Source organism: Peromyscus eremicus, chromosome 19 (assembly GCF_949786415.1).
Source record: "Peromyscus eremicus chromosome 19, PerEre_H2_v1, whole genome shotgun sequence".
Taxonomy (NCBI): Eukaryota; Metazoa; Chordata; class Mammalia; order Rodentia; family Cricetidae; genus Peromyscus; species Peromyscus eremicus.
Window position 1 is genome coordinate 22,901,525 of NC_081435.1, and position 24,427 is coordinate 22,925,951.

General features: G+C 43.6%; 1 protein-coding gene across 3 annotated transcripts in view; it reads right to left on the minus strand.

Moving 5' to 3' along the window:
- Window positions 1-24,427, minus strand: part of Epb41l4a (erythrocyte membrane protein band 4.1 like 4A) — a 207,609-nt gene that overhangs the window by 52,734 nt on the left and 130,448 nt on the right. For all 3 annotated transcript variants that reach the window (XM_059246173.1, XM_059246171.1, XM_059246172.1), the window contains exons 11-13: window positions 12,648-12,739; window positions 10,810-10,887; window positions 6,078-6,199 (exon numbers count right to left, since the gene is read on the minus strand). In XM_059246173.1, the coding sequence (XP_059102156.1) occupies window positions 6,078-6,199; window positions 10,810-10,887; window positions 12,648-12,739 (292 nt within the window). The remainder of the gene's footprint in view (window positions 1-6,077; window positions 6,200-10,809; window positions 10,888-12,647; window positions 12,740-24,427) is intronic.

A 24,427-nucleotide genomic window follows, 5' to 3' on the forward strand; every position in this document is an offset into this window, starting at 1 on the left:
TTAACATGGACCTCTGAGGCCAAATGCAGGTTTACCAGGTCTGGTTTCCTATATTTACTAGACCCACAATGCTTTGGGTTGATGATACACCTTGGATTGATGAACACCCTATTCACACAGCTTCCTTTTTTTTTCTCTACTTCACCATGAAAGATCTGATGGCCATTCACTATGCCTGGCTTCTGCTGTCTCACATCTAACACACTCACTACACAGCTAGAACACGTGTCCAATAAATGCCTCTTTATTGACACGCCTCTTCGGCGTCCAGAACTACACTGCATTAGGAGAAACTATTCTTCATTGCATCAACGCTTTCTCCATATCTACTGCTTCAGCTGGACCTACCTCATGTCTCCAACAGACACGCCAGTCAGCTACCTGCAGGTCAATCATGGCCCAGAGCTATGGCAACATCTCTCCCTGTAGTTGGCTGACCAACCTACTAATAACAAAGTGTTCATGCCAAGAGTGATGGAGTGTTGGAAGGAAATAGATTCTCCCAGGGATCACTAAAGAAGCCCACTGGGAGCCCCAAGACAGGGGCAGGCATCTCATGGCCATGTGGTAGGTCAACCATTTACCCTAACTCTCTCAAACAGGAACCACAAAGAGGCAGTCAGTCTACAAACAAAACCCATCACTCAGATTTAGCACATAAGTGTTTCTAAATGAAATAAATCAATTACTAATATTTCAAATTCTGAAAAGTACACATAAATATCCAGGTTTTATGCTTCCTACGACACTGAAGAACCATGAATAAATAATGGGTCTACTCCACTGCCAAGGCTGAGGCAGTAGCTGTCTGCTTGCATGCCTACAACAACAATCCTCACATCCTTTTGGTCATGGTGTCCATGGCCCCTTCTACAGAGCCTGAAGAGTAATGACATCATCTTGCTTTTAAAGAAATATTTTATGTGTATGAATATTTGCCTGCGTGTATGTATGTGTACCGTGTGCATGTCAGGTGTCCACAGAGGCCAGAAGAGGGCATTGGGTCCCCTGCAAGTGGAATTATAGATGGGCTATAAGCTGCGGTACAGGCAAAGGGAACCAAACCCCATTCCCTGCAAGAGCAGCAAGTGTCCTAACCACTGAGCCACAGCACTGGGGACAATACAAATGGCTTCACCACTGTGTCCCTTACAGCTAATTCTGGGCTCTACCTAAATATTCTGTCCTTACTGCCTGCGGACAGCAGACACTTCTCACAAGAACCCACCTGCCTGAGCTGCCAAGGCCTTATCAGAGTCAGGGCTGTGCAAATATGCATATTTCCTGCCCGCCGCCACCGCCGCCGCCGCCCCCCCCTCCCCCCCCCCCCCCCCCCCCCCCCCCGCCGCCTCCCTTCCTCTCCACACACCGGGGCTCTAGCCACCGAGGCAGCTCCGATTTGTGGAATGCTCTGGCTGCCTGCCCTGACACTGAACTCCTCTGGGTGGGGCAGCGGGCTGCGGGGTGCGGAATCTTGACTCTGGAATGTACTTTCCTCATAGAGGTGCCAAGGCCTATGCCTGGCAGATGCTAAACACAATGACCTTTAAGCTACCAGACAGTTATTATTCCTGACTGAGACGTGAGTCCGAGGCTCGACACTCACGGAGAGCTGGGGTGGTGCGGGTTAAATGGGGCGAGTCATCTACTCAGACTGAACTGTTTTCTCTTCCCAAGGACTAAAAGAATGTCTTCTAAGGTAAAAAGCGGTGCATGTAAGCTAAAAACACAAACGAGCAACAACCACCTCTAATCGATTGCTACTTGTTAATTATACAAAAATGTGAAATGAGAGGTGGGAATATATGCTGATAATTGCAAAAGCTGTAGTTCTAAGACTTTATTGGGTGATCACATTAAGAGGAGTCCATCTATAAACAGTAGTTGGCCTTCTTAGAGTAAAAAAGAATCTATGTCTTCTTTAAACTATAACTCCACTTCTGCCAAATATAGGGCAAGTCCTAAAAAAAAACCCAAAACCACAATCTCTATTTTAAAAATTGTTAAGCTTGGTCTAGTAGGACAGTCCAAGGCTACCATGGACAATTTATCAAGACCCTTCCCAAAACAAAACAAAAAAAATTATTAAAAAAATGTATTCTTATTCTGATGTTTTAATTCTATGTAGGTGTGTGTGTCTGTGTGTGGCCCTGGAGCTGGAGTCAGAGGTGGCTCTGAGCCACCTGCCATGGGTGCTGGAAACTGAACTCTCATCCTCTGGAAGAGCAGCAAGTTACTCTGAACTGCTAAGCCATCTCTCCAGTCTCCCAAAATAAAAATGGAAAAGAAACAAACCTGGGGATATAATTCAGTGGTAAAGCATGCGGTCCTAGGTTCAATTCCCAGTACTGCCAAAATAAAGAATCAGCTTCTGCCATTTCAATGATGAAATTTTTCAAATATTTTAAGCAAGGTTATTTATTAAGGTAATACCTTGTTTCCTTTTAACCAGTAGAATTTAGGCTTTTTTTTTTTTTCCTTTTTCTTCTTCAAGTTCTAGGGATAAAATCCAGAGCCTGATATACTTTAAACTGTACTGTATCCCCAGCCTAGTTTAAAAAAAAAAATTAACAAACAAGAACTACTGCTCTTTCCTGGCCAGTTGGTGGTGGCCGTGTCCTAGCAACAGAGACATTCGTGAAGGGCTGTGCTGGAGAAACCAGTATGAGAGGGAGAGCACAGGATGGTGAGGTGGATTCTCTGAGCAGCTGGGATTCTAGGAGGCCTTTCTGTAGTCCCCACCATCTCATCTCTCTCCAAGCAGCTTCACAGGGACGGCCCTCCTCCACAGGGCCTGTGGGGTTGGAGAGGAAAGCTCACAGTGATCGCTGAGGGTGAGACTAGAGGGCTCTCCTCAAATATCTGCTTCAACTTAGGACCCCACCACCACCACCCTCCTTCCATAGGAGCGCGGCCATTGGAAGGCTGCCCTTGCCAGGGGTGGGGGGTGATCCCACACCTATGTGCGTATGAGCAGCATTAATTGGACTCTGAGTTAAAAAGAACAACAACAACCAAAAGAAATAGGAAAGGGGGGGGGTGTGATGATGGGAGGGAGACGATGTTTATGACGTTTCAGAAGTACAACAGAGTGGAAAGTTTGCTTGTTAATCTTAAGCACAGGATGGTTAGCCCGATGGGATTTCATAAAAAGATATTACATAAAAAGATGGTACAATATGTTAAATAAAACATAAGACCAGCCGTTAGAAGACTAGAGGTGTATGCCTAAGACCCTGACTTGACTGATTTACTATGTGATTGTAGAAGCTCTCTGGGTGACCTTGTGTTGACCCAGTTTTCCTTGGCTGTACTAACTGTAAAGTGTGTGGGAAATGTCATGTGCTGAAGTAGGAAGTGTCTGACACACCCAGCCCTTATTCCTGTGCCTCCCAGGGAAGGTGACATCCTGAGTTAGAAAGGACCTTCCCAGGACAGCCTTGGCTCTTCTCCTCTTCCCTGCATGCTGGATGCAGGTCAGAGCTTTAGCCCGGTGCCTCTGTGACCATCTGAGTACAGAATGCAGGGTTGCGTTGCCTTTTGGAGTCCCTCAGGTGTGGCAGAAGTGAGGCAAACTCAGTTAGGATTCCACCTGCCCCATGAAGCATGACTAAGCCCTGAGAGACCAGCTCACAGGGGATTTTAGGCTTCTTTTGCCCCTTGCTTCTTACTTAAGTAATAAGTAATACATCCATTTCATGTGACTGTCTCAGTGTGTTCTATCCCAATGGACAAGCAGTAAAACCAGTGCACAGCAGATTAGCTCCACGGTAATCCTGACCCAACTATTTTTGGAATCGTAGGGCCCTTTTCAGTGAAACGAGGATTATAGTAAGGTACTCTACTGCAAATTTAAGCCATGGTTTATTTTTGCCACTACAGAATCATCAAAAAGGATTGTGTCTCCAAGACCAATGGGAGGAGGAAACCTAAGGCTGAACAGATTAAAATGACTTTAGAAATGGTAAATCAAGTGTCATTCATATATCCAGGAATCAACAAACTCACTCACTCCCTTCATGGCTTTAGTGTGAGGCTAGAACAAAGAAGTGAACGCCAAAACGATACATCAAGGTGGGCTTGGTGGGAAATGCCTTTTAGCCTCAGCATTTAGAGGTAAATCGAGGCAGCTCTCTGTGAGATCGAGGCCACCCTGGTCTGCATAGTGAGTTCCAGGACAGCCAGAGCTATAAAGACTGACTCTGTCTTAGAGAGGGAGGGAGAGAGGGAGGGAGGGAGGGAAGGAAGGGGAGGACTGGACAGGACAGGACTGGACAAGGACAGGAAAGGAAGGCAGGCATGAAGGCAGGCTGACTACACCAGCTCTCACACAAAGGCTAGATGTTAATATTTATTATTAACAATTCATTTCAAAGAATAAAGCAGAAAGACCCAGGAGAAAAGGGCTCCTATCCCTAAACAGAAAGCCCCCACATCCTTATAGCTCCTAGGACCATGTTTTCCTCTGCTGTAAAACATAAATATACCTTTTCCCCCTGGGCCCTGCCTTCCAGGGTTATTATGAGGCTTAAAGGAGGTGCTGCATGTGTAAGGCTTGGAGAGGACCAGACGAGGCTGGAGAAGTGTTCTGGAAGAAAATCTGTGAGCTTTGAGCACCAAACATTAAAATGGACTGATTGGGTGACTTTATTAAAGAAATAGTATGCACCAGTAATACAAAAACTCTAAACAGCACCATGTCCACCAACAGCAAAATAGAAAAACTGATAAGCAGGAGAATGAATACTCAGACTAGGAACCAGCACTTTGGTGTTCTGTATACAGAGCTGATGAGAAGAACCAAGACCCAAAAGAACACACACCATGATCCAGTCACACAACATTAAACACATACCAGATAAACTAACTTAACTTGCTCAGAAAAGGGCTATACAAGCAGTAAACTCACAGTGTGAAAATAAATAATTATCTTTTATGATAGTTTTGTTTCCTCTGACTGGACAGATGGGCTGGTGACAGCATGATTGGGGAACTGCTTCAGAATTTTGAGCATTGATAGTCCAGTTAAACTTCATACGTGTGCAGATACGCAGGGTCACATATGGATGTCTGTCTATGATTTCATATACTTCTATGTTTCATGATAAAAATAAAGAATAGTAATAATTTTAAAAGGCTGTTCTGGGTTCTGTATAATTATTTCAACAATGCTTTCTTATTTAAAAAAATAAAGACTTTTTATTAAAAGTTATTTCAGTTCAATCTCACATCCACTAAATTAGGAAATTACTCACTTAAAATAAAACTCCTCCAAAAATAAAGTATAGTCACAGGAAAATAAAACGCCTCCAAAAACAAAGTATAATCATAGGGAAGTCATGGCTACTCCCAAGACTGCTTTGTCTGCTTATTGGTAATTCCTGATCAATATCCAGGTGTGGTGAGCAAACAAGGAGTCCCAGCACTTGGGTGGTGGAGTAGAAGACCAGGAGTTCAAGTCTAGCCTTGTCTACAGAGTCCAGACCAGGCTGGGATATATGAGACCCTGTTCCTCCAAAACACAGAAAATAACAATAGTAATGTTAAGTAATAATAATTATTGGTGGTTTGAAACTTTCCAAACTAAAAATTCTAGTGTTAGAAGCAAAGGGAGATGGCCGAGTGGCCAAGGCATCTGCCGTACAAGTGTGAGGATATGAGTTCGAAACCCCTGGTCCCAAGTAAAAACTCTGGGTGTGGTCATGCACCTGCCATCACTGTGTTCCTGTAGCAACATGGGAGGCAGAGTCAGGACGATCCCCAGAAGTTCACAGGCCTGCTAGCCTGGTATACACAGCTATGAACAACCAAAAGGAGACCCTGTCTCAAACAAGATAGAAAGTGAAAACCAACACCCAAAGTTGATCCAACCCCAATGTGTGCATACAGTCACGTACACAAATGTTAGCATATACATATACACATATGTACGCACACACACACACACATCATGCACTCAAAAGATAATTAAAAAAATTAAAAGCTTACATATCTGTAGTCACCATTTGAGCACATTTTACTCACCAGCCTAAAAGAAATTGCTGGATCTTTTGAACGCCCGGGGGTTGACTACTTACCAGCTGGCTGAGTTTGCGCTACCCTCTTGGGATAAGTCTTGCTTCGACTTCTTGCCACGTTCTGATTGGGCCGGGGAAGTTGGATAGAAAGATCTCGGCTCATCTGCAAAGCTGTCCTGCCACTTGAAAATGTGACATTTTGATTAGCAAAAGTAAAACCATATGGCCACAGAATTAAACAACAGTCCAGTCAGAGTCTCTTGAAAAGAAGAAGAGGAAGAACAGCACAGATGCAACAGGACACGAGCATACAGAGGTTTTTAATTGATAACCAACAAAGTAGCCCTAACCTAAGGGAGGGGCTATGTCAGGTAAAAAGAAGAGCTGGCGGAGGGACCGGGATGGGATGATTTATCAAAGGTTAGGTTTGTGTTTAGGTAGGACAAGCTAAAAATAAAGGTTGCTGATGGCCTTGGGGTTCAGCTGAACACCAGAGAAGTCATGGTGGGTGACTACGAAAGGGCTGGAATTCTACAAGCCTGTCCTGTGCTGGGCTCACACAGCAAGTTGTAAGGCGTCCCCTGCAATAGAGCAGTGTGATTTTTGTCTCTGAGCTCTGGCACTATCAGTCATTCATTATATCCCTCGCTTAATAAATCATGTGTTCAGAAAGAGAGAAAACACACCTAGAAGTCCACATGGAGTTTGCTTCTCTAGAGGTCATGTGAGGATCTGGAGCCCAAGCTTCCTTCCCTGAGCTGGCATTCTGGTTTAAATCTCTCTCTCTCTCTCTCTCTCTCTCTCTCTCTCACACACACACACACACACACACACACACACACACACACACACAGCTTATATGCTGAAGGTTTGGCTCCAGCCAGTGGCCAAAATGAGAGTTGACTAGGTTGTGAAGTTGATCACCTCAGCCATGGGTTAATCCATTGGTCAGTTCATAGCCCAACAGATTGCTAGAAGGCAGGGCCTAGTTGGAGGAAGTAGGTCACTTCACTTCTGAGTGAATATGAATAATATACATATGGACCCAGACCTATCTGTCTCCTCTCTCTTCCTCCTTCCTGACCACCACCCTCTTTAGCAAGCATGAGATCATCAGTCTCTCCCACCACAAACGCCCACTGCCATGAGGTGCCACCTCACTAGGGACCCAAGGTAATGAACCCAGCTAACCTTCAGCTGAAATCTCTGAAACTCTAAACCAAAATAAACCAGTCCTCCTCTAGCTTAGAGGGCCCTATGTGCAGAGGCTCTTTTTCTGAACAGCTTAAAAAAATCCCATAGAAAGACAAGATTCCATTATTACATATGGTTTGGAGCATGAAGATCAGGTCTACCTACTCCAGACTTTCTCCAACATCACAAAGGCTTGGATGGTGTATACCTCACTTCACAGAGGGAAAAACATTTGTTATAAAAATATAACTAAATGTGCAGACCTCTGGGGCATTTTATAACAAAATTATATTTTATTATTCAATTTTTCTTCATAGTTTCTTTCTCAGGAACAAAGTAATAGGAAAATAACTTCCCAAGATTAATAAGACTAAGGTCCAGAAATGTCACCTAATCTACTTCAGGCTATACAAGATCCAGGTTGAGAACGGCATTCAGACTCCCCATATGGTCAGTACCGATCAGTCTGCAGGCACGGAGGAACAGAACACTTAGCTATTTGATTTGAAATTCCAGGCCCCATGGAAAACTCAGATCTGCCTTTCCCTAGCCTTGTGGTCTTTGAGACTGTTTTTAAAGATCTCTGCAGCCCCCTTTCACCAGCTGTATTATACTACACCCCTTCTTACAGTAGGCTGTTTCTCTGTGGCTTCAAGTAGTGGGCATGCACTTATGAGATTCCCCACTTCATGTCTCCTCACACCCTGGCACATCCATCTTCTCCATTCTGGCTGGCAAAGTCCTTGAGCATCACCGTGAAGGAGAGGGAAATAACGGGGAGAGTTGCCTGACTTCACAGAGCAGATTTGCTGTATACGGGTCCTTAGCCTAATGACTTTCCCAGGGGAGGGCTCCAATTTCTATCCTGTAATTGAGGACAGGATACCTCTTTGGCGGGCCACTGTGCAGATCAAGTACACAGAGCCTGGGAAAGCACCCGACATCACAGAGGTAGTCCTGAGAACTGGGTCTCTTCCACACTCCATGAAATTTGAGAGCGCCTATGGTTCAATCCTAGAGGGAGGATGCCTGCTTCTCAGACCTCCTCCGAAGTCAAGCAACTCATTCTTTCAAGGAACCCAACAACACTGAAGAGGAAAGGCTAATTTTCAAGAGACTCCAATAAGGAGATATCAATATGTAACACAATATTTAATCAGAGATTTAATCAGTCTTCATTTCAGATTACTGGTCGGTCCCTCAAAATAAAAACAGGAGAGTCAAAACATCAGGCTTCAGCTCAGTCCTCTTCCCAATTTAATTTTGAAACCTGGTTGTCTCACATCACTTAAAATGTTTGATTTTTTTTTTCTTCCTTCTTAAATCTTAACTAGTTTTCCTAAAAGATGCAAGAATCACCCTGGCATTCTGCAAGCCCTAAGACAGAAAAGAGAAAGACCAGAAAACAGTCTACCTTTCCATACATATACATCATAAGAGGCCCTGCAAACACACACACACACACACACACACACACACACACACACACACACACACACACAAATGTGCACGCACACGCACTCACACACTCATACATAATCACACACACATGTTCATGCATATGTGCACATGGAGGCATCCATATTCACACAATGCAGCCCTGAGACACAGCTCCTTTGCTACCATATCGCACAGCCTGCAAGAGGTGACTGGCTATTGTGCTCCAGAACAAAGAGGCAGGCATGTGATACTGGTTAAAAGGATGTTAGTTTGCCAACTCTTACCACTAAACAGTCTACATTAGTGGCCACCCAGCAATCAGAGACCTGTCCTGCCTGACCTCTGACTAGACAGATGAAACGCCTCTCTCCCATGAGTGGCATGAAGTTAGTACTTCTTATATACAAATAAATAGATTTGGGTTTCATTAAGATTTACCAGTCAGTTAACATTAGCCATGAAATCAGAGCAGATTTAGCAGAACGTCCAATTCTGCAAAGGTTACATTTAATTGCTTTCTTGGAAAAATTATATTTAATATGCAAAATCCAATAAAAATAATTTCTAATAATAATTCCCAGTAGCCACAATATTTGCATTTCAATAAACTTGAGAAATCAGGAATGGCTATATTTGCAGACGCCAACTAACTCCAGCGTACGTTAAACAGCATGATTATAATTTTAATCATCTAAGCGCTAATAAGACAGATGCCTTTGCATTAGCTGCAGTCTGTTGACAAGGAGACAGATTTAAGCACTTTCTCTGTAGCCTTGGCAATACCGTGAGTGGAAAAACAGCACAAATACTGGGTATTGACTGTTCTTCTCAATGTAAGAGTGTATACTACCTTCCTAAATATCTCATAATTATATTCTCATCTAAGGAAGAATTCTGAAAATCTGAAGGCTGAATATTTACATATCAACAAAAACTTTTAAACAAAATCAGAAGTACCCAGAATAAATAATACTTTCCTTTTCGTCATCAAATGAGCGAATGCTCTACTAGACACCATATTCCGAGGAAGCACTGGACATCTACAGCTGATCACTCTCAATGATTGTCTCTTGTCTCAGATTTAAGACTTCAGAGGGAGTCATTAAAGAGGAATTCAAATCTGGCACACTACAGTCCTGCAAACATGACTTCTGCCATCTTCTGTGGAAGCACCTCATCCAGTGATGTCCCTAATCAACCGATGGAGTGGTCTCCCATCTCCTAGGTGGCATCTCCGCACCCTGCGTGGCTTCACTAGGCCTGGTAGCCTGCCTCTCTGCCCAAGGAACGCTGCATCTCTTTGATGGCAGAATGCTTAGAGCTGAGTCTTTGTATACCCAAGGCCCTAACAGCATTCCTTAAGCATCACAGCTCTCCACTGAACAGAAGGAACCGAAACATAGCCAATGCTTTTTCAAAATACAGAGCTCACTCTCACTTTTACTGCAGATAAGAAAGGCACCTAGCTGCCTGGTGGTCAGGTTTTCTCTCCACAGGCTGAGTCTGTCTAATAATCATAGCACAAGCTGTGGAGTCCTGGGTCCCACTTCACTGCTTCCTAGCGAGGTTACTGTGAGGAATCCCTTGGAGTCCCTAAGCCTCAGTTTCTTCGGTGTAGATAATATCACAGAAGACCATGACAGTTAACTGAAGCAATGGGAAGTATTACATAATAAAGACAATATGCCCAGCAAAGTTGATATAAAGTAAGCATGACTATAAGCAGGTTTATATGTAAGTAAGTTATGTATATAAAAGCATGTTTTGATGCAGAATATAAATTGTTCAATATGGGATCAACTGAATATTCTAACAACACAACCAGTCAATTACAATCCAGAATATCTGCTTTGTTTCATAATCACAGAACATAATTGGAAATAACCGATAATTACAGCAAAATGAAATCCTGAATGTAATAAATTCTATCGTGCTCTAAAAGCCCATAACTTTACATAGCTAATGGAGATGTTAAATACATTTAAAACTGGAAAGTCATTTCCGTCAAGGAAGATTTATTTATACAGTACATTGGCACTGCTTGCGGGGGGGGGGGGGGGAGGAACCCACATATTTCATTATGCCTGTATGTAGGTAACGGAATTAAAAATTTATTTACATGCACAAACCCTGAAGGGGTGGGGGGGATGTCATTTACCTGTACCGATGCTTATAACTTATGGACCCAAATTTGCTGAGTTTTCTTGACAATGAATTTGACTCCGTTTCTGGCATTCTAATTAATTTAAAAAAAGAAAACCAAAGACTTGTAAATATAAGCATGTATACAACATCTGAGCACAAAGCTATACAGAAAACTATTTAATAGAGATAACCAAAATATTTTACTTATTCTACATACTCGAAGGAAATAATAGCTATTATTTTGAAGATTGTGTGTGTGTGTGTGTGTGTGTGTGTGTGTGTGTGTGTGAATGCCCACCTGAGTGCAGGTACCTGTGGAGGCCAGAAGAGGGCATCAAATACCCGGGATACGGAGTTAAAAGTGGTTGTGAGCTGCCTGATAAGAGTTCTGGGAACTGAACTTGGTTCTCTGCTAGGACCGCAATCCCACTGAACAACTGGACCATCTGTCCAGCCCAATAACCATACCAGTTACTTTAACCTAAATTGGAAACACAACTCACTCATACTTTCTGAAGTTCTCTAGGAAACGCTAATGGTGGTTCACCTTCCTCTTTCTTCTATAATCTTGGAAATTCTGTCACTGTTCTCATTTACTCAGTGAAGGCTGAATAGCAGCTAATCACATCGGATGCAGTGCTGGCTCACTCTTTCTGCACAACGTATTCCAGCATTTCCCCTTTCGGGGCACCATCCATAGACACCACCATGGACAGATCCTGGGCCTAGGGTCATGGGCTATGGGGAAACCGGGTCACCTCCTCCCCTTACAGACTAGTATAAACTGTACAAAGGATTCTTCTTTTCTTTTGAGACAGGGTTTCTCTGTGTAGCCCTGGCTGGCCTGGAACTTACTCCATAGACCAGGCTGGCCTTGAACTCACAGAGAGCCAGCTGCCTCTGCCTCCCATGCTGGGATTAAAGGCGTGCGCCTGGCAGGATTAACAGTCACTCTGTAATACTCCAGTCAAACAGCATGGGGATTAGGGGAAGAACCCAATCTTGAGTCAATAAACAATGTGTTATCAATTGAGGTTGGTTTTGTTGTTTTGTTTTGAACTTCACAACAAAAGGACGTGAAACAATAAAAAAAAAAGTGTCATGATGTAGAAAGTGTACGTACAGAGCCGAGTGTGATGGCACATGCCTGTCCCAGCTCCTCTGAGACATCTCACGGGCACTTCAACAGCAGTGTATTCATAGCAAAACACCAAATTTCCATCCATGTCACACAGGTGCTACAGAACTCTGAGCTTTTTACATACAGTTTTTTAAAATTATCCCTGAATTGTTCTTACAATGTGAGCAAAGAATATCAGTCTGTACGTAAGTACGTATGTAGATGTACCACACATATGTGTATAATATGCACATCAATCTGAATATAAGTACATATGTAAATGTACCACACATATGTGTATATATGTGCACATCAATCTGAACATAAGTACATACGTAGATGTACCACACGTGTATATATATATATATATGTGCACATCAATCTGAACATAAGTACATATGTAGATGTACCACACATGTGTATATATGTGCACATCAATCTGAATATAAGTACATATGTAAATGTACCACACATATGTGTATATATGTGCATACCAATCTGAACATAAGTACATATGTAAATGTACCACACATATGTGTATATATGTGCATACCAATCTGAACATAAGTACATATGTACGTGTACCACACATATGCATTAATGCAACCAAGAGAACGAGGAGCTGAATAAATTAAAGAAATGTTTCTACATTCAGAGAGCAGAATGCTTGTCCTGAACATCAAACACTACCTTCATTCACTGTAACAGGACAAAACGCTCCCTTAACATACCTGAAAAATGTGTGATGCTCTACGCTGCACTTCCAGAGATGCCGGCAAGCAGTTTTGCTGCGAGCTTCAAAAAAGAACGAGGTTTCGTTACACTGCAAGAGACAGGCAGGGAACACCAGTCACCGGCTGCCACGCTCTGTGGAGGCCGGCCCTCGTCGAGGGAACGGAAACTCAGATGGACAGGGATTAGTGCCGAAAGACAGCTATGTTTGGAAGGGTGCATGAAAAATGACTTTCCACTGTCGACAATTACGAAACATAACTTCTATTTAAATCTCGGCACAGTCGCCTTTATTAACTCCTTCTGTGTCGTCTCGTGACTATGGATAATCCAGGCAATGGCACGGGAATCCTGCAAGGCTGTCCATCCTAAGCGGCCACTGTGTACACCAAACACTGTGGAATTCAGCTCCTAACAAAGAGGAGGGTGTCCACACAGTCCTTAACCCTACCGCTTTCAGAGATGGAAAAAAATCATACCTAGACTCTGTCGGGAGTGTCTCAGGAAGAAGCAGCGAGGGGGACAGCCTCCACTACACTGAACTATTAAGTAGATAAAATTCAATTCTATGAGAGATGCAGCGTGCCATGCAATAGGTACACAAAAATTTTAATTGCCATTTTTAATCTAGTGGTTATTTCATATATAAGATACTAAGACCACATTAAAGGTAACCATTTGTGTGTGTGTGAAATGCTGTTTTCAATGTCTAAACAGAAAATCAAGCAAAACAGAGTAAGCACCAGAAGCTCTATGAAGTTATACATTGATAATTTAGCTTCAACTTTAAAAATCAAATGCTAGCCTCCAACACAGCAATTCTTTTTTTTTTTTTTTTTTTTTTTTTTTTGGTTTTTCAAGACAGGGTTTCTCTGTGTAGCTTTGCGCCTTTCCTGGAACTCGCTTTGGAGACCAGGCTGGCCTCGAACTCATAGAGATCCGCCTGGCTCTGCCTCCCGAGTGCTGGGATTAAAGGCGTGCGCCACCACCGCCCGGCTCCAACACAGCAATTCTTGTGGAATGGGTTTCCTATGAACTCATCAACACAATATTGGCAGTGCACAGGACTAACTGAAATATCTGTCTACCGCTCTAACAAGGAATGTAACCTTTGTATACCTGAAGTTCCTCCCAAGCCCAACTGGAATGACGCTGCCTAACTTAGGAGTGTATTTGTAAAGACTAGGGTATGGCAGAAACGTGGCCAACACATCCACATCACAGCAAAGCTAGCCCAATACCAAAATCTTATGAGGTAAAGGAAGAAATGCAGGGAAACCCTCAGGTCTCTGTTGACGTGTTATGGTTAGCAGAGAGCAAGCAGGGAAAACTGGAAATAACAGACAGTAAGGTCAGGCCAAGATACTAAGTTGAAACGTCCACAGAATACCAAGTGGGCCAGTAAGCACCCGGGTGCCCCATGCAAAAGAGAGGTCATATCTCCTGACACAAGCCCTGTCCCCTGAGAACGCAAAAGATGGCAAAAGAGAGCACAGGCGTTAAAGGTGAATCTCAGGACAATGCCTGTGAGGTGGGTCAAGATGAGCGAGGGTGACAGAGAGGCTGGGAAAAGACAGCTCAAGTCTCAGGGGACACAGGAAGGCCAAGTGGGGTTCAAAGGCAGTTACTGTTTTCCATTGTGAGACGACATGGTGACTTTTGTGCAAGATGGAGGACTCTAAAAAGAGATGAGGGAGAAATCCAGTGGCTTCAGAACACCTTTTCCTTGACAGCAAAAGAAACTGAGGCTGGGGAAGAGCAGAGACCCGGGGCAAGGTAAGAAAGCTCAGGCTCCCGTGAAGAGATGGGAGTGCCAGGAGAGAATCTCTCTCCTTCCGGTTTCCTTCTCAAACACGTATATATATCACACAAAAGCACACGGTACCCAAGGTGGATTCACAGTAACAATTCAGTTCCCACTGCCACAGTGACAGACTGCCACTGTCCCCACTTCCCATCTCCCGACACAGCCACCACTGGATTGTCCTCACTACACTGCCCAGGTCACTCATTTCAAAGTTGGCCCGTGAGTGCATCCTACAGGGGTACGTCACAAGGAAAAGGGACCGCCAGGGCAGGCTGCCTCTCCCTGTGCCACACATGGTGACAGGCCATCTCCCTGCGCTTCTCAACAATGGAAACACCAGGTGTGGCAGTGCACACTGGGCCCCACCATGGATGGCAGACAGCAGCTGAAGCCGGTCTCGAACACACTCACATTTCAGCAAAAGCACCCGTCAAGAAGACATGTATGTGTCTAAGTCAAATTTCCCAAAACCTGAATTACATAGACCCCACATTTTCAAAAGCACAGAGGAAACTTAAAACTGTCCCATCTTTTAAACACAAAACATTTCCTCCTAGTTTCAAACTTTCCTTGGATTGTTTTTCACGTTATCCTTCACATGTCTGTATTATTTTGTTTCTCTGATTGAAAGCCGGTCAAGGGCTATCTAATTCTTCATATATATTTTAATCTATCATCACTTAATGGAAAGATAAAAGTCAGTTCAAATCCAACTGGAACTTGGTTTTTCTCGAATTTTCTTGGGCACAGACAGAGGGACAGAAGAGCCTCCCACAGGACTAATTACCTCTGCCACGAACAAATGCAAGTATGAACTCATTCCCATGCACACAAGGCTTCAGGTAAGCGGCCTCTTTTCTGTTGTATTACTGACAGAATGATTCAAACACCAAAGGAAGATTAACGTTACTAACATAGGAGCCAGGTATTCTGAGTAAATTCTGTGACTTTTGTCGTGTGCTGCTGGCACCAACGAGCTGACGAGGCACTTCGGGACCATTTCAAGACAGACGTGGCCGTTCACACACCTCCATTCATCCCACTCAGCAGTTTAACAGAAGAAAGCAAGGCATTCCGAGCAACAGCTAAGATACCCTATCCAGCACTCAAGGCTTGCTAAGTTACTCCAACACCTTTAGAGCTTTCGTCATTCATGCTACAAGTAACGCTGCTGTCTGCATCTGTTCTTTTGGTCGATAAGTTAACCTCTGTATCTAAGATAGAAAGTGGACATCACTGTCCCTTGGGCCTCTAAGGAGAATCAAGTGGAGCCTGCCCTTTGATGGTATTATTCGTAAGAATTCAGAACCTGTGTTCTATCCACAAACTCCCAACCAAGCACCTTTCATCCCCTAGGTCTCTCTGCTCATGGTTGCCGGCTGCGTCTCACAGGAGCTTAAGGAGGGGGAGGAGGGAGGTGGGTGCTCTGCTCTGTCCCCTGTGCGGTCACGGTCACTGCTGATCACAGATGTGGCTTACACGGCCAAGGCACAGCTGCTCACGCCTCTTGGCCCACTCCATTCTCCGTGTCTCTCAAGCCTGTGCTCCTGACACAAGAGTCTGTGTCACAGAGATCTGTGTTCAACCGGCTTCTTCTCCGTGTTTCTATGGAGACACAGCCACAGGGGGGCGTCCCGCCTTTTCTCAGTCCCTTGGAATTATAGGAAAGAGCACATTCACAATCCTAGCAAATACTTCCCACATCCAAGGCCACCAGAAGTAACTCCAGATATATGGTGTGGGGGGGGGGGGGGATAAGATCCTTCAGTGGGTAAAGGCAGATGGCCTGACTTTAACCCCTGGGACCCACATGATGGGCAGAGAGAATGGAATTTGTTCTCTGACCTCCACACGTGTCCCCCCAACATATATACAAGCACTCACACATACAAATCCAGAAATAAATGTAATTTTTAAAGAAGTTTTAAAGATACACTGCGCCGGGCGGTGGTGGCACACGCCTTTAATCCCAGCACTCGGAAGGCAGATCCAGGTGGATCTCTGTGAGTTCGAGGCCAGCCTGGTATACAGAGCAGATCCAGGACAGGCGTCAAATCTACACAGAGAAACCCTGTCTCGAAAAAATAAATAAATAAAAATATAAACAAACAAACAAACAAATAAATAAATAAATAAATAAATAAATAAATAAATAAATAAATAAAAGATACACTGCATGGCCCACTGGGGAGCAAAAGAGATTGGTGTTTCTAAAGATGGTAAGATATAGTCATTCTGCAAATACCTGGAGACCTGTGGCAGAGATGCTTCCTGCCCAGGCCTCGCTGAGCAGCGGGAGAGGCTCAAGAGAAGCACAATGTTTGAAATACTGTAGATGTCTTTCCACTCAATCTAAACAGTATTTTGTACTTTTAAACTTATTTTAGGCATGGAGGGAGAAACAGAATAATAATGATAGCAAATGACTAAAATAACTTTCTTCTCAACTACTCATAAAGCAAAGGCAAGCAGTGAAATTGGAAAACAAACACGTTCTTCGGTTGGAAACTCACACCAGAGACACAGAATTTGAAGTAGATGAGGAAATTTCATCTTTCAAACGGTGAGATTGTACGGCTGCTGTTTTAAACACGGAACTACACGGGCATACATGAGACACTGGGCATGACGTTGGTCTCAACGGCTTCTCATCATCTTTCACTATTCTTTCTTCAAGTTCAAACCCCAGTTTTAAAAATGCCACTCTTGTTATTACTTGAAAAGGGGAGTCGGAAAGAAATGTTAAAGCTCTGAGTTTACCTCACCTTGTTCTCCAAAGCTAAACTTTACAGAGCACCCACCCCCAAAAGGTAATTCTCACAATGCTAGTGCCTTAAGGTATTTGCGTAAATAGTCTTTGGGATGTCAAGTAAGTCTGGGGCATGTTGGGTAACCACTCACATCTAATGTGGGTCTAATGTGGTTGTATGCACTGTCAGTGTCCACTGGGCAAGGCACTGGGGTGTCAACAGAATTAATATGGACAAAGAACTGTCTGGGTCTTAAGAAAATATTTTTTAAGTCCCCCAGTTTGAGAAGATAGGATTACAAACATTCCTCTACACACATGCATCACGTACAGTATGCATATATGTTCACATCCATTATAAACACTTTTGAAATGTGTCTAGCACAGCTTTGTTTGGTTTGGGTTTTTGTTATTTGTTTTCTGAGACGAGGTCTCACTATGTCACCCTGGTTGACATTTCTGCATAGTCAAGGACCTAATACAAGGGCTGGGGAGATACCTGAGTAGGTGATGTGCTTGCCACTCAAGGACTAGGGCCTGGAAATTGTTATTAGGAAACAGCCTAATAACACTGTTGCACTTGTCCAAGTGAAGGTCTAGATATCTGGTAAAATATCCCGAGTTTCTAATGGATTGATTCCATTTATTGACATTTAATGGTAATGATAGTCTTCACTCTGAAGTTTTTATTCCTTTTGAAAAAGTGGTTTAACCTGTTTTAATCGTGGAGAGAGTCAACAGAAGAGGTAACAAGTAAAACAGAGGGAGATCCATGGGCTGAAAGATGCAGGCTTCCCTCCAGCCCCGGCTCAAGCTACCCAAGGCAAGGGTGGCAGGTACAAGGTGACCTCATAGGAGGCCACATCAGAGGCCCAGTGCCACGACAGCTCCAGTTGAGATGCACAGACTGGCTGCTACTCTCCTACCAGCTCTGGACTAGGTCCTTCCAGTCCCCTAAGGCTTCTGCAGGTAGATGTTCCATATCTTGGAACATCTTAGCTAGTGAGTGGCAGCCTTGAACTGAAATCACATGACCTAACCACAACTCCAGCAGTTCATGGAGTCAGAAAGACTCCAACAAGAACATTACATGGCACCAGGGTCCAAATTTACTGAAGGCCACACTTGATAATCTGTATTTCAGGTACTTTCATACTGTGGAGAGAAATGCAAAATCATGTAACTCTCAGTTGGGGAGGGCCATACAGAAGTGCCAAACAAAAAACCCACATGTGCACTTACCCTGTGACTGATCAATCCTCCCCCATAAACAGACGACAGACATGCCACTCCAAACACACAGATGGACGGTTACTGAGCGAAGGAACACAAACTATTTTAAAGCTACCTAAACATTTGAGCATAAACTGTCTACACTGTGGGACTTACACCCACTGCATCTAAGAATGAGGGCGAGGTGAGGCTCGGTAGTGGAGCACCTGTGCAGCATCTTCAAGGCCCTGGACTCCACCCCAGCACCACAAAAGAAAAACGATGAAATAGAACTAGAAAGCTCCTGATGAACTGACACAGAGTTATTTCTAGAAGAAAAGTAAGGAGAAATGCACAAATACTTTTATACTATGCAACCTTCTAGCTAAGGAATAGTAATACTATGCAACCTTCTAGCTAAGGAAGAGTAATGTGCAGGCACATGTGCACACTCACACATGTACACACACCACACACACACACACACACACACACACATTTTCTTTACAAAAGAAAACCATGCAGAAAACAAACTAGAAAGCAGCAAAATTCAATCAATTCAAGGAAAGGTAAGAAAAAGCCCGAGAGAGTGGGAGTTTGTGGTACTCCTCTGGGTGCATCTTTCTGTACAGTTTCAACCTTTAGAAGAATGTTAATCTTCTGCATATTTAAAACATAGACTTAAACAAGCAAGAATGTAAGGCAGAGGGAACCATAACTGGAAATAAATAAACCTAATTAGATTTTGAGGGTATATACAACCACAGCAGTGAAGAAGGAAGAAAGGAATGAAGCGGGGCAGGGAGCCGAGTCAGTTGTGAACACAAGACAGCGGGGGTCCTCGGTCCTCACATCGGGGTGAAGGAAGAATGGCCATTTCAGTGTTTTGACCAAAGCAACTCTACAACTATCTGATATGTACTTTGGAGTAAGCAAATGACTAAATGTATAGCTACTGGAAGTGAAAATTCTCATTGTCAAAGCAAGGACATAAAACATGAAATGAGAAAAAGGTAAGAGAGAGGCCTGTACAAAGCAAACTCATAATTTCTAAACTATACACGGGTGTGTGTACACTTAAAGGCACATGTACATATGTACACCTTTATATTTCATGTATGTGTGGGCAGTGCTTGTGTATATGCATGCAGAGATTTTCTAGTTCTGGCCACGGAAAAGCTCAGGCAGAAAACTCACTGAGGAACAACAGTCACCTCCTAGCCAAGATCTGGACCATCACCCACGGTGAGGAACCATGACCTTGAGAGATGTGGTGGATGCTGAGCTGGGGGCAAAACAGACACAAGATGCATCTAAATATCAGAGCACACTAAAAGGAAAAAAAGTACCACAATGATGATGGGGACAGGTCCAAGGAGCACAGAGGTCAGGCTGGGGGGCTCCTACTAATCAAACCTAGGAATTCTTGACCATCAAAACCTCTGGGCGCTAGAATGCATCATAAATCATTGAGGGGGGGAAAGGTTAATAAGTCCATGTCAAAAACAGACAAATACATGGAAGAGAGAGAGGGCAGGGCTCTTGCCTACAGTGGAATGCTGGGGTCTAAAGATACACGTGAAGTGGGGGATGGGAGACTAGAAAACCAGCATTTTTCATCATTACCGGAAAAGACTGGATTAGGTAAAGATGCCCAGTGACTGCCAAATACACAGGAAAATTCTGACAAGGAACGAAGTGCTTGTATGGACTTACTGGGTCTCCCTGAGGACTACTTACTTTCTAGCTTGTGGGGTGGGTACCCACAATAGGAATCATACACAGAAGAAATTAGGTGACGTCACAGCCAGCAGCTCAACCTTACTAGACAACAAGGGCCAGCAGACGGTCCCTGTGTGCCTCCAGATGTGGCACGCTGAAATAGACACACCCTCACCAATGTGACGATGGAGCTGGGAATGCAGGATACAGTCTAACCACAAACCATCAGGAAAGCATGGAAGGGAGACTTTTACTTGACTACAGCAGGGTGAGGTTGGGTTTGAAACGTCCATGTTATGAAAGATAAAGGAACGCTATGACAAAAATTCCAGACTGAAGGGAGCTAGCCAGAGTCCATGACACGGGAGAGGCGTGGAGCATGGAGGGTATTATCAGGTCAAGCCACAAAACAAGAGCATTTACAGTAATTCTGCAGTAGTGATATACATCCATTACGTGCAAGAACCGCCTTGTGTGTTAACCATCGTCCTGGGTTGACCAACAGGGACCAGCCACCCCTGGCCACCATCAGTTCCTGGGTATGCTCCCCAAAGCCCTCCCAACTTCTGCCAGTCGGTCCGGGAACCTTTCTGTCTCACATCCTGTGACACTAAGCTTGGCTGAGTTTGGTATCAGGATGCACTGTACATAAAAGTACTCCCAGTATGACTTCCAAACATGCTTCTTACACGCCAGGTTACAGGTTTGGTTTGGGGGTTTGCACCCTCTTACTGTTGCCAGAGCTGAGAAATTTGATTCCAAATTCTCCCCCAATTTTTATCAAAATTAGTATTCCAGGTTAGGCTATCGATTCTCAAATTCATCTATTATGCTGATTCTGGTCCTGAACTCTCAACTCATACAGTTTACTTCTTATTCAATATCTCTACTTAGGTGCCTGGAAGAAATCTTAAACTGTGTGCATTCACCGGAGGGAGGGTTCCTGGGCCTCCCCACACACAGGTGCTACCCCAAGAGCCTTCCCTTGCCTGTCTGAGAATGGCTCCATCTTTCCGGCCTCTCAAGGCAAACTTGTTAACTCCCTGTTAAGTACCTAGGACTCTTTCTCCCCACATCCAAAATACCCTGGTGGTTAAGTGTGGAATTAGAACCTCTCAGTCATTCAGCTGAGAGAGAAGCACTGTTATCCTCTGCTTCACTGATGATGGAGGATTAGGGGCACAAGGGCTCTCAGACTCAAGGAGGCCTCATTCTGCCAGACCAGCTAACACTTACAGACGTTCAGACCAGCACTGCTGAATGGAAAGCAGGAGTAACAGAAGCAGATGAGCTATCGTCATTAAAAATATATATCATTAGACAGCTATAAAATTTATGAGAATTCTATTAAGAACTCACGGGCTGTTGGGTGGGGGAGGGGGCTCATCCTGTAATCCCAGTACTTAGAAGCTGAGGTAGAAGGATTGCTGGGAGTTTGAGGCCAGCCTGGGCTACAGATTGGGAACTTTCCTTAAAACAACAACAACAACAACAAAAACCCTCCAAGCTGGGGAAAGCTAGAGGTGTTTTAGCATTGCCTTGAGTCCACTTCTCAGCACCCACATCAGGCAGCTCACACCTCGTGTTAACTCCAGCTCTACTGAGATCCAAAACCCTTTTCTGTACTTCACCGACACCTGCACTCACGTGTGCACATACCCACACACAACCATACACAAATACATGCAATTAAAAATAAAATAAAACACAAAACAAACAAAACCATTCAGAAAACAGAAAAAAAGCATGCCAGGCTTGGTGGTGCATACCTTTAATCCCAGCACTGGAGAGGCAGAGGCAGTGGATCTCTGTGAGTTCGAGGCCAGTCTGGTCTACAGAGCAAGTTCCAGGACAGCTAGGGCTACACGGAGAAACCCCATCTTGAAAAAAAAAAAAGTGTACATTTGAAATATCAGAAAGAAACAGCAAAACAGGTGGGAGGAGGGAGGACAGTGGAATCCATGGCTGATATGTAAAATTTAATTAATTATAAAATAAAGTATTTAATAAAAAAAGAAACAGCAAAACACATAAAAATAGAACTTACAAGACTCCAAGCAGACACATATATGCAAATATACCAAGAAGAGAAATCTTTATGATACAATATTAAGTACAAAAGCATATACATGCTGAGCATGGTGCCTTGCCTATAATTCTAGCACTTTGTAGGCAGAGGCAAGAAAACTCATGATTCCAAGGCCAAATGGCCGACAGAGTAAGACTATCTCAAAATCAACTCAAGAAAGGATATAGGTAATATCTCTATATAAACACATAATCCATTTATACACTAATGAGGCAAAAAGAATCTATAAGCAATCATACCAAAATGTTAACAACCATTACCTCTAAATTTTAGGGTAACAGGAAACACCGATTTTCTTCTTTGCATTGTATTTTCCATATCTTCTACCATTATTATGTGAAACCTTTATTCAGAGTTCCTATTTCCTGCGAGGTGCAATTTAAACCACAGTGCACTCTGAAGTGTATATAATGCAGGAGAGTGTCTCTGAACTCGGCCTCGAAGCACTAAGCGCACGGAGTCAAGTCTCCTGGTTTAACCAGACCAGTCGACCAGAAAACCAGCCGACTAAGCGCTCCAGCCGTTTGTCAAGCTGAATGAGATTACTGTTCCAGGTGGCAGGTTTTCAGGGGCTTTTTAATTCAATCTGTGATTACAGTTGGGCCTCCATACTAATCAACTTAATTCAACCATTATGCAAATCACAGCTTCACAGACAGGAGCCCTGATGGAGAGAGGGGAAAGAAAAAAAAGGGGGCCTGCAAGCAGGAACAACCAGGAAATAGAATGTTTGGGTTAAATTAATGTGCCTATTTAATAGCAAATTCAGGACGAGGCAGTTACAAGTCTGCAATCCCATCACTTGGGAAGTAGAGGAGCGCAATCAGGAATTCAAGGTTATAGCCAGCCTGGGCTCTACACATAAAAGGAGCTGCAGTAACTGACCAGGTCACCGATATCTGTAGCCTTTAAGGACCCAGGACAGTGGGAATGTAATGACTCAGGGTCCTCCCAACATCCACTATCTCAAAGCTAGGCGGGGACCAGCTGGCATCTGGAGACAGCGTCACAGAGACCGCCACTGAGGAGTAGCACAATGACATCAACGTTGCTACCTTAGTTCTGGCTGGTGATGAAGACAGCTAAGAAGCTGGAAGCTCAGGGTACTGGCGACCTTACCAATTTCTTCTTCCAAGACAACACAAGAAATGTTAAAGCACTGCACTGATAACATACACATAGTTTTAAAAAAAAAAAAAAGGAACTCACAGAAGTAATTTAGGCCTAAGGGGAAGGATGTTCTGGATAACAGGAATTGTTCCATGGGAGTCTTAGCCCTGAGGCAGCACCCCCTGCCAAGCATTATTTTCAATGCATTTGGTAGATGGGATTCTTTGCATGAAGTCATGTGAACCCATGGCAAGACAGGGAGAAAATTACAAGATTCAACTAACTAGCTTCTCTACTTCTCAAATCTACTTACATATTAGTGAATCTTTTAAAGACTGACATATCTAATTAGAAGTTGAAAAACAAAATAAATTTCCACTCCCCTCCCCCTCAAAAAAAAATTTACAATTAAGAGCTTGTATGTGACTTTGGGACTACCACTGTCTGAAAAGTCTAGAATCTCTCATCCTCTTGAGTTCAAAATCACCTCAAAACCCGACTTTAACTTCATCAATAATAACAGCCCTTTTTTTTTTTTCTAGAGGAAAAATGATGGTATCAGAGTTTGAGTCTTTGCAGTATACCTCAAAAATCAGTTCATTAGCCACTTCACAGATAGATATTACAGAGGAGTTTCTACAAGTGAGACCCTCTGCTAAATACCATGTCCCCAACCCTTGGGGCTGCTTCACTGTGCTGACAGCTCCGTGTGTGGTCATAAAAGCACCAGTTTATTCCTGAAATCTTTTTAGCACCAAAAACAAAAACGAACAAACAAACAACAGCAAAAAAAAAAAAAAAGGTAAATTCAAAGCTTGCTGTGGCAGCACACACCTACAATCCCAGCACTTAGGAGGCTGAGGCAGGAGGACTGCTGTGAATTCAAGTCTACCCTGAGCTTCAGAGCAAGTAAGAGTCTAATAAGAAAACAAGATTTATGAAAAGAGTCAAAGAAGTCAGCTCAATTCCCTCCTTGGCTTGACTCTGCATGAAGTTAAGAAGACACATAGGGCCGGGCGGTGGTGGCGCACGCCTTTAATCCCAGCACTGGGAGGCAGAGGCAGGTGGATCTCTGTGAGTTTAAGACCAG